The 12,145-nt window shown below is 41.6% G+C and overlaps 1 protein-coding gene across 1 annotated transcript; it reads right to left on the bottom strand.

Moving 5' to 3' along the window:
* Window positions 1–4,995: 4,995 nt before the first annotated feature.
* Window positions 4,996–9,302, bottom strand: LOC139469765 (tripartite motif-containing protein 2-like). Its single transcript, XM_071252047.1, has 3 exons — window positions 9,161–9,302; window positions 7,485–7,782; window positions 4,996–6,717 (listed from the first exon to the last, which is right to left on the bottom strand). The coding sequence occupies exons 2-3, from the start codon at window positions 7,780–7,782 to the stop codon at window positions 5,090–5,092; spliced, it is 1,926 nt and encodes a 641-aa protein (XP_071108148.1). The 5' UTR covers window positions 9,161–9,302; the 3' UTR covers window positions 4,996–5,089.
* Window positions 9,303–12,145: the final 2,843 nt, after the last annotated feature.

Below are 12,145 nucleotides of genomic sequence, written 5' to 3'. Positions count from 1 at the left end.
AGCACAGGCACAGCAACCTCAATATTGGCAAATGCAGTTAATGATAACAGATTGAGAAACTGCTTTCTTCGTGAACACTCAACAAGGAGCGAGCCACTACGAAGACGAGACACATTCTTTTCTCCACAAATTCCAGATACAGCTTTGGGAATGGCAAATTGATTTCTGGTTTGACCAGTGTCATCTTGATCGACATGTCTACGTTTGGAACGGTTTGAACCAGGGTATTGGTAAGACATGATGAAAGAAAATAATTCACCACCCTGCTCTCCACCCACCATGTTGTGCCACAAAGAGCGATGTTTTATAGCACCGGATCTCCAACATGCCAACATCAGGGATACAGAGGTGGTATACTCCAGTAACAGCAACATGAACAGCTGAATTTGTCTACCAAATATAATGCCAGGCTGGTTCGGCCCATGACAAAAAATTGGAGACAGACAGAACTCAGAGGTCAATAGTACCTGATTGGCCCATGAACCACCGCCTTCTGGCCTGGGACTCTAGGCAAGTTTATATCCTATAATGTTCATTAACAACATATACACCAAACATTCACATTAATTGAAATATTTCAACATGGACGTGTTAAATACACAGGGCATGGGGTGACCAGCCGATTGATATTACCGGGCCCATTCTACCACCCGTCTAGGTGAAGTCAGGTTAAAGTGGTGTGTAAGGGGAAAGGGACACTGTTCCTGGCTCCAGAGCCCTCAACCACCAGAATCCCTTCCTCCACCAACATAGGGGCGCAATCCACAGCAAACAGGTTGCCCAATGTTGTCGCCTCTCAAGCAATGAGGTGCTGTGGACACATTCTACCCCGAGTCCACATGAGGGAAGAGCGATAAGCGTTAGCCAGCACTCACCACGTGGAGGTTGCTCTTCATCTGCCTTTTTAGAATACTTCCAAACTTTTCAGTAATAAGAAGTGTGGAAAAAGTGCAGATAACCAGCCTCAGAGACATTAATTAGGCCAGTTGGTCGTGAAGTCATAGTAAACGATGACATCCCGAAGATTTGGATTAAAAAATGACTTCAATATGTTTTGATTAAGGCATGAATGCAGACGACAGACGTGAAAGATGTAGAAGATTCCATACATATGTGTATGGAAAGCTATTTATTATAGACAGACCACAAACCCTTAGAAATGATCAAGCTGAAGAACTTGACTGCAGCCCCACCAAAATTACAGAGAATGTTTCTACGTCTCCAAAACTATGATGTCAAAATCGGATACAGACCAGGAAATGAAATGACACTGGCTGATGGGCTATCAAGACTACCAAACAATAAGAATACAAGAGAAATTCACATGGACATCAAGGTTAGCCTAGCACAGTTTTCATCAGACAAGCTAACAACGTCATGCACAAGACCAAACGCTCAGCGAACTGCGTGACATGATTGTTGAAGGATGGCCTAGCACATTCAAAGAAAAACCAGGACCAATCCGCCCGTACTGATGTCACAGAGACGAATTATCAGTTGAAGATGGCCTCATCCTTAAAGGAGAGAGAGTCATAATTCCCCAAGAAATGCAACATGATGTACTACAGAAGATACATGCATGTCACCAAGGTGCAACTAAGTGCAAGTTGAGAGCCAGATCATGTGTATTCTGGGATGGAATAAACAAAGCTATTGATCAAGCTGTAAAATCATACCCAACATGCCAAAGCCATCAAGGCTCACAAGCTAAAGAAACCCTGATGCCTCGTGAGATCCCAACAAGACCATGGCAGATAGTAGGTACAGACCTATTTCATCATGGTAACAACGAGTTTCTTATCGTCGCAGACTACTACACAAAGTTTCCGGTAATAAGAAAGTTACCAAAGCCCTGCACAAGTATTGCTGTAATCACAGCTACTAAGAGTATATTTGCAGAACATGGAGTACCAGACAAAATAATTAGCGATGATGGCAGACACTTTGATAGCAAAAAGTATAGAAAGTTTGCTGAAGAGTGGTGTTTCGACCACACAACCAGTTCACCACATTACCCCCAGTCAAATGGCTTCATAGAAAGGTCTATCAAGACAGTGAAGAGTACCCCAATAAAGTCTAAAGAAGACCATATGGATCCTGATATGGCGCTGCTGTGTCTAAGGACCACACCTGTAGATAATTACTTGCCATCACCAGGAGAATTACTCAGCGGTAGGAGATTGAAAAGTAACCAACCGGGGCGGTCGGGTAGCTTAATTAGTGGTTAAAACGTTCGCTAGTCACGCCGAAGACCCGGGTTCGATTCCCGACATGGGTACAATGTGTGAAGCCCATTTCTGGTGTCCCCCGCCGTGATATTACTGGAATATTGCTAAAAGAGACGTAAAACCATACTCACTCACTCACTCACTCAGTAACCAACCATGCAAGATGCACAACAACAAACATTACAGAGACAACATCCAAGCTAGCCTGAAACTGCGCCAAGACTCACAGAGAATGTATCATGACAGGGAAGCCCACGACTTGCCACCATTAGCAACTGGACAGAGAGTCCGTATTCAAGATCAAACAACAGGACTGTGGACTCCAGGTACTGTCAAGCAAAAGTGCACAGAGCCAAGGTCATACCTTACTGAAACTCCAAATGATCATGTATTAAGCAGAAATCGACGACACATCTTAGACTTAATTTCTCCAAGAAAGAAGGTAACCTTTAGGGAAGAAGAAACGGAGAGACATAATGAGACTATAACACCAAATGAGCTGGTGAGGTGAGGTGAATTGGGTTTACTTCGCGTCCAAGATTATTGCACTTTTGTATAGCGACGTGCATGCACGTGTGTGTGTGGCTGCTTGTACTAGTCCGAACTGATTCCGATTTATAGTGCTAGCTCACTGAGATACCATGCCGCAGTTTAACATGAATACCCCACGAGCCGGCCAGTCCTTTTTTAGCCCCTTAATGCCGAGCGCTAGACAGGGAAATAACAAGTACCATCTTTTAACGTCTTTTGGTATGACGCGGCTGGGGATCGAACCCCGGACCTTCCGCTCTCCGGGCGGACGCTCTACCACAAGACCATGGAGGCGGTCATAACACCAAATGAACACAGAGAAGTTATAGCTGACACAGGAAACAAGAACCAGCTGAACAACAAAAGAGTTCCTGATAAAACCCCACAATTTAGAAGACCATGTGAGAGATGAGTTCCAATAACATTAAGTGACAGTGTCAGTGATTGTGATAGATATCAGTATCAAACCAGATCACGCAGAGCTATTCGCAGACCTGATAAATTAAATCTGTGACTGTGTTGATACTCTAAGATCAAGAGTGACTGTTTAAAGTTGATGTTGATAATTTACAAGTTAATGAAAAAGTAAGAGTAGTCTTAAAAGTTACAAAGTGATTAAGCTGAAAATTGTTACTCCCTGTGAAGATATCGTGAAGAAGAGGGATGTAACAGATTGACATTAATATACCTATAATAATATATGATCCATAATTATCCATCAGGATACTAGCATCTTAGACTATCAGTAGTGTACATCTATACGCATGCGCGGCGAGTGTCCCAGTTAGCCGTCAGCCTGTACAGACGTCTCTTAGTATATCAGTAAACAGTGATTGACCAAACCTAGCGTTCGTTATGAAGTTATCAGCTGATACGACAACCTTAGAATATTACAACTGTTATCATTTTTTTTTTTATTTGTGGAAACAAATACATTTTGCTCGTGCTGTGTGCAAATGATATTTTAAATGAACCTATGATTAAGTATGTGACACAAAAAAAGTAAAACTAATTCATTGAAGTTTTCATTCATCGATTTTATTTGAACTGGAGTCAAGGACATATCACGGGCTAGACGCTGGGAATTCAAAGCACGTCTCGCAGGCAGTTCGCTGGTGGGCGTGGGCTAATTTCTTTAGGTTAACCAATCAAATGCAACAGAATCACTTGCAATTTATTTATGTAAGAATTTATTTCAATATTTATTGTGTTTATAGACGTACACACTTAAATATCTGGTGTGCATACTTTGCATCAGTCTGCATATAAAGTGTGCACCTCCAAAACACAAAAATATATCTCACTCCATAAATGAGTCAACAACAATAACTGCATAGGCTGCTTATTTAGTCATCAACACAAACCACTGTAGACCATACAACATCCGTATGGGAATTGTCTTACTGGAGTCCAAGCAAAAAGCCTGATATAGTATAAAACGATCTGGTCATGCATACACTGAAGTTGACTGAGGCTTTATCTTTACTCAAATAGACGGCAGAAGGAATGTGTGCATAGTCAGAAAGAAATGCTAACATTAGAGATTTGTAGTTTTATTGTCATTTAACATCGTTTAACAATATATCCCATGACTAACCAAAGACCCATGTTGTCCTGTGGGTATCCACGTCCTACTCAGGACCCACTCGACCCGAGTACCCGAGCTCCCCACCAAAGCCATACTGAGAGAGAGAGAGAGAGAGAGAGAGAGAGAGAGAGAGAGGGAGAGAGAGAGAGAGAGAGACAGAGAGAGGGAGAGAGACAGAGAGAGAGAGACACAGAGAGAGACATAAAGCCATACTGAGGAGAGAGAGAGAGAGAGAGAGAGAGAGAGAGACAGAGAGACAGAGAGAGAGGGAGAGAGAGAGGGGGAGAGAGAGAGGGAGAGAGAGAGAGGGAGAGAGAGAGAGACAGAGAGACAGAGAGAGAGACACAGAGAGAGAGACACAGAGAGAGAGACAGAGAGAGAGGAAGAGAGATAGAGAGAGAGAGAGGAAGAGAGAGAGAGTGTGTGTGTGTGTGAGTATGGATGTAAAGTAGCGCTATGAAAGTGAAACCTTTATACGTCTGTCTGTCTCTATACAGAATACATTGTCTTGTCTTGTCTTATGTTATGTGTAATGATATTGAAATAAACACGGAGGCAATTTAATAAAGAGAACCAGGTTGCTAAACACATAATGTGATGTGTAAGGATGTGGACATAATGTCTGTGGATACACCTTTGTATGATCATTCACTTCCCAATCAGAAGAATCCATTTTGAGTTTTTATAGTGCATTTAACACCAGCGATACCGATGATTGAAAGCATGCAGTGGTTGGTTGTGACTACATGAAGTTGATTTCGCGTGTCTGACCTCCACCACAAACATACAGTGTGCCATGTCTATCTACATACAATCCCCATGGATAACAGCCAATGTCCTGATGATCTGTGACATAATCCCCTGTCCCTGTCAGCCGTACCACATTGGTGCCGTGTGCAACCAGGATGTCTCCTGTTGGAGTAGTTGTAATACCATAAGGGTTGAGTGCTGTGTCTCCGGGAAGGGCGTATCTCCACACAACATCCCCCTCTGACGTCACACATGTCACAGACTTCTTCTCCAAGTCAGACACCAGTATGTTGCCCTTGGTGTTGACACACATGTACCAGGGCCTTATAAACAGTGTCTCATTGTTGTGTGAAGTGACTGACCTCAGCACGTGTCCCCCCATGTCCAGGATATCAACACAGGCGACACCACCTGCTGCTAGAGATGAAGGACTCAGAACAGCGAGACTAAAGTACATCTTGCTTGTTGTGATGGTTGAGAGCAGCAGCAGGTCAGGGGTCACTTCTACTGTTACAATCTGACTGAATTCAGGGACAACAACCATCACCTGGTTCTCCTTCAACTGTGTTACTCCAAATGGAGAGTCATCCAGGGGAACTCTACTATGACATGGTTGATTGTTTCTAGTGTAGAAGGATTTCACACACTTGTTCGCCCAGTCAGTGACTACACCTGTCTGTATGCCATCTACAACCAGTACTGTGACGTCACATAGAGCAGGCTCCACCTCATCACCAGCCATCTTCCCATCTATCACGTCAACTCGCACTGGAGACGGCAGACATGTGCCTTGTTCCTGGTATGCGACGTCCATCTTCCCCAGCTGTAGGTCATCTAGGATGTGCTGGACGTTGTCAGTGTCAGGTGCAAACTTGATGTCATCTATTGTCCGTGTGTCTGCTGTGTCTGTGTCCCTGACATCCCCCAACTCTACAGCCCCCGACTCCCAGGCCTGATACGCGTCATACAGGTCCATCTCACAGTCTGATACCAAGGCCTTGTCAATGAACTCACAATGTTGTCTGCACATCTGTATCTCAATCTCTTCAAGCTTTACATCTGCTTTAAGTTGCTTAGTTTGTTTGTCTGTAATATCCTTGACTTCATTCATCAGTTGTTTTCCTTTCTGCTTGATGTTGGCTATGACTCTCTCAACAGCAGAATTAATGTGATTTTCTACTGCTATTTTGTTTTTCGCAATTCCGCTTATATTCTCGTCTGTGTTCTTAACAATTGTTTCTTTTCTATGTATTTTCTTTGATAACTGTTTAGCATGCTTTCTTAAATGGTATTTCAGGTTTGGCAACATTGACTGAATGGTAACGACAGACTCACATTGCCTATGGTAAACAACACAACATGTCTGACACACAGCTTTGTGGCAGTCTTTACATACAAGCTTTATAACATCATCCTTATGTTCCCTGCACACGACCTTGCGCTTCCTCTTCACCTTGACCTCTCCTGAAAGGTCACAGATCTCATGGTCATGTGATGCTGGATTTGCAACATGCATCTTGACACATCTTTCACAGAGGGACACTTGACACTCAGAACACCATGAGGCTCCCGGAGTTGTCTCCCCTAACTTCTCACACACTGAGCAACATGAAGCGGAACCTGTAAGTGGACCTGTCTATAGTTATTTGACATATCAGGACAATATTAATATAAATTAGAAGATTGATAATCCAGGTAAAATCACCCCCTCTCACCTATTTTCAATGCACGAATAGGGCTGTGGGTGTAGGCTTGGAGATATAGTGTTGGCTCGTCACGCCAAAGGGTTTGATGTGTGAAGCCCAATATTGGCATGATGGCAGTGGCGTGAAACTGAACTCATTCACCTAGTTATGTACATGTAGTTCAACAGGTACAATTGCTCTTATAAGTGTACAGTTTCGATCACTATTATCATCGGCGGTTGGCAAAATACATGCTCACTCACTCACTCACTCACTATCATCAACCTGAAACAATCTATCATTTACAAATACCCTTTTCATTAACTGCCATTTGTAGATGTTTTATTGATGTAGTGCTTTATTGATAATCTGATTATATAAGCATCATGTAAACCGATAATAATCAGCAAGCCAATTAGCATTGCCAGTGCACATTGTCCCGACGTCAAAATATATTGTAAATATTTCTATGCCGTGATTACAGTTAGAGTCATGTTTGTAACAAATGTATATTTTCAGGAGTCGCTTAGTGGAGTCAATTGGTATCATTGAATATTCTGTTAACAGCAATACTGTAATTATACTGCATGGTTAAACAAATAACGAGTACCCTTTCACGTGCCTTCATTCCAAACATGATTCTTATTACTAGATATCAGTTTGTGAAATGAATGTGCAATTCATAATGTAATAAACCAATACCTGTTTTGACAACGTCAGCTTGTGTGTCAATCAGCCCCTGTATAATGATGCTGGGTTTGATCTGCCCCGCCCACTCCTCCACTGGCCGGCTAGGTTGGGGGACCTTGGTATCTTGTCGACAGAAGGCACATGGTATCGTCTGGGACTGTGCAGCATCTGGTCTGGTTTGGATGTATGCAGTGACACATTTCCTGCAGAATGTGTGATCACACCTCAGTGTACAGGGGTCTGTGTACAGTTCCTGGCAGATCACACAGGTGAGGAATTCCATCACTTTCTCAGCTCGTGACGTCGCCATCTGTAAAACATTAATGACTGTTGACTTTTCCAGAAATAGTTTCAGCTGAAGTTGTTCCGTTTTGTAATGGCGTTACATGTGTTTTGTTTGAGACAATTCTATTTCTTGAGTGCGACTTCCATATTAAGCTGACACACGATGATATAACTGAAATACTGCAAAACGCGACATAACACCAAACTCACTCCATCATTAACTTGTGTGCACCACTAAGTTTCCTGTAACGCCTCTGTAAATCCTTGATTGAGTCGTTTACATATCATTTCTTGTCACAAAAATAAACACATCGACCCTTCCATAGTGCTACAGGAATAACAGATTCTACATATCGTGACTTCATGTCAAACAAGGTGTTTCAGAAGCGCGTGTCTATGTAATTGTTTATACTATTGTTTCAATAAAATATGTTCCTACATTATTGTTTTCATGAATTCTGTCATAAGAACAGGCTTGATCATTGTTTCCACACAATAAAGGATTTACCTTGAATAGATGAACCGAAACTGAATATATGAATGTATTGTGATCACTTTCACTCATGTTGATGAGGCGGTAAACTGTCGTCATTGATTCAAATGCGCATTTGTTTTAATATTAAAAGCTAACTCTAAAACAACTACCAATAGGGTCCTGTATTTATGACCTGTAATCCACTGATAATTTACTGATAATGGACACGCCCCTTCGTAACATTCGTCACCACTCGCCCCTTTCCGTAACCTGCAAGAAGACTCGTCCCCTTATCGATGAATGTTATGTGCGAAAATACGACAAACCAATCAGAATGCGTGTATGATTTCAAGTTCTTCGTCAAAGAATCCCTCGGAAATAATTTTTGATTTTACATATGTCTTGCATCTAAAAATATACCTAAAACCCAGTTAAATGTGTTCAATCATACTGTATAATTCCGCATGTCCCGGTGTGCTTTAAATTTCATCTGAAATATATATAATATATGGGGAAATATATCTGAACCATTACGCAACGAGTTGATAATTGTTTTAGGTATTTTAGGTTTTAGACGGAACCCGGTCACAAAAATGGCCACGAGAGGGGCACGAGTCGCTATTTGACTTGTCCCGGAATAACACGAGTTGGTCACGAATGCCCTTCGCAGTCACAATACAAGGGAGGTAACTGTGAACGTTAGTATTCAGGACGAAATCAACATATCTTTATTGCGTCATTTTTACACGTCGACGAATGACTTTGTTTACCTGAATGTCAAACATTTGTAAAACCCATAACAATAAAAGAATTTTAAATCAATATACTTTATATTTTTCTATTTTCTTGGGGCCAACAATTCCTACTTTCGGTTTCTCTTCGTTTAATTTTTCGTGTGTTTTTAAGTTTAAATTTAAGAAATACAAACCTTTTATAAGTTTGATGCTGTCGATGTCCTGAATAAACAGGTATACTAGTTCTTCATGTGCACTGTGTGATATTTAATTGTACGTCCTGGATACCTTGAAATAACCAAATCCCGCCTCGGTTCACACCTGTGCCTACCTGTCCCTTCCGCATGACATACAAGGGAGGTAACTGCGAAATCTCGACTAGTGGTGATTCATAAGCGATCACATCTGATGGCAACGTAGGTTCCTGGATCGAATCAAGGATGATTCTTGTAACAACGCAAGAGATCGGCACATTACAATATACACAGACGGGACATTTTTGTAATATCCTAAGATGTCTTACGCATTCGTATTTGTACAATTATGTGCCAACCTGCATGTAATGTAGTTTGCAGCAGAACAAGAAGTAAGAGGTTGGACCAGCGGTTATGTGGCAGGTGTGGTGATCGACATGTCATAGATGTTACAACCACCAGGATATATACCACAGAAAAAATAGCTTTTCCTGAAACGTAAAGCAAAATCATACCAGTATCACTAAGTAATGTTAACGGGCACACCGTCATGTAATGCAAGTCACTGCAAAAATGAAATAATCTTGAAAGTGATATTGGTCCATATTCGTCATCTCCGGGGCTTAGTGTGTAATTATAGCATTGTATGCCATATTATCGCGATAGTTAAATTATAATGGCTCGTAACGGCGCACGCTTATTTAATATGTCATACTCAAAATGCTTGTTCTTTGTTCAACTTTTATGACACATCAATTAGGATTGATCGATCCTGATTTTCTTTACCCAGTTCGGTAAACAAAGCACCTGCCATTAGGGAATGAAGGGCGGGAGCTCTATATTACCGAAGTATGGCTTTGTTGTGGCGTGATACATGTGGATCATGTGGCTTCACTTCCTCATTTGTATTATGCACAATCGGTATGCATACGACCTACGTTGGGTCAAGGGACATCGTCCAAACAAATTGGTTCTTTTCTGATCAATTAGAATGGAGGCAGGGCTATTTCCACTTCAAATACATTCAAGAAACTACCATGAAAAAGTTAAAGTGTGTATACGTGACATACCACAACGAGTCCTGTATTCGATCATGTGATGAAATATCGTGCTAAGATTTGCATAAGTAAACAGTCGACATGAGTGTGGATTACCAGATTTATCGATACCGCAATAATATAGAGCCCGCGATAATATAGAGTCATACCCTGTAATGATACCAGTCTCATTCTAATACAATCCTCTTGCTCGCTACCGATTCATAGAGAGGACCAAGATCTGTTTTTAATGAGAGTGTAGTGACACCAGGTGCATGTTGAGAGATTCGCTGACTTGATAACTGAGTTGACCTTATTTCACAGGAGGCTGGGCGGATCACCAAGGGAGGATATCTGGTAGTGACCTTTGACACAACGAGGAAGCAGATGTTGAACCAGGCTGACCGCATGGAGAAGATACCAGTATACAAACTGAAAATACCATTTGGTCCATTTTCTTAGCTATCTATCTATCAGATGCATAGAAGCTGATATGGCGCAAGGGTTTGTGGATAAACTTTGCTTCTTTGTGTGATGTTTAGTTTCTACTTATTCAAGAGTTTAATAAATTATTCAGTCAGCAAATCATATAAATTAAATGTTGGAAAATAAATATATAAATAAATTCCCATGTTGATTCTGGGTTAGAACAGAAGGCCACAGTGAAAGAGACTACATGGATCGTGTGGTCATGCTTTTTGACATTCTTGATTGCGTGTCATTGTGAAAACATGGTGTGTTGCTCATAATATCCATCACTAGTTTGTGTGACCCAGTCTCTGTTACCAACAGGCCTCTGTGAAAAAGCTGGACATATTGCTGAGTGTAGGGTTAATCATGTAACAAAGAAGCCATAAGGTGTGTGGGTTAGAATTGGTCCCAAGTAACCTGTTAGAAATAGGCGACTGCAGTAGATCGTTTGACGTGTTGTGTCACCATAATGGTACATTTGTCTCGATATCAACCATTGGTCTAGCTTATCAATAGGCTCTCAGGATATAGATGGAAAAACATACTCAGGTAAATGCAATCATGTTTATGTGTGTTTTATTGTGTTTAATGTCACACTCAGAAATATTCCAGCTATTTGATGTGGACTTGTAACTAAGTGATTGATATTGTGAGCAATGATCCACTCCAACAGGGTACATGAAACACAATAACTCAAGTCACAGAGCCTGACCACCCGGTCCCTTTGGTTGCCTTTTACAACCAGCATACGTCACTGAGGACATATTCTAACCTGGGATCCCTGTTGTGATCAACAATGTCATTTGAATTGCCCAACTTATGATGAAATATGTAGGACTCAAGCAAATATGATTGCTTGTTGACAAATTGTTGTTGAGGGCTGCACTCAACATTATTCAAGCTATGTCTGTAATTATTTGAATCTGGACCAGACTATTCAGTGATTGACATCCTGAGCATCGATCATGCAAGTCAGTGAGCCTGACCGCCCGATCCCGTTAGTCGCCTCTTAAGACAAGCATAGTCACCTTTTACAGCAAGCATGGGTTGCTGAAGACCTATTCTACCCCGGATCTTCATGGGTACAAACAAATACGAATAGCCCAAGCATTGAACCTATGGAAAGAACATAAAGGTTTCAATTCTGTCTGCATCTAATATTTACGAACTGCTGTAAAAAGCTGGAATTTTGCTAACTGCTGTGGAATTCAGTATTCACTCAAGCCTATGTGAGTAATTAACTGGACATTTTGACTGGTGCATGTTTCAGAATGGCCAAGGCAAAGCAGGCTGTGCTGAGGGAGAAGAAACAACACTCCCTAAAGAAACAACATCGCCAGACTCCATGTGTGGGCAGTTCATGACCACAGAACACTGTGTATAAGCAGTGTAGAGCGTGTGTGAGAGTGAATTCCAGTGTGTGGTGGGGGTGAATGCTTGTGATGAATGTCGACAGTCCAAGGACAGCTGCAGGAGG

This window comes from Haliotis cracherodii, unplaced genomic scaffold, assembly GCF_022045235.1.
Source record: "Haliotis cracherodii isolate W230 unplaced genomic scaffold, xgHalCrac1.p SCAF_2, whole genome shotgun sequence".
NCBI lineage: Eukaryota > Metazoa > Mollusca > Gastropoda > Lepetellida > Haliotidae > Haliotis > Haliotis cracherodii.
This window is presented reverse-complemented; position numbering and strand designations above follow the sequence as displayed.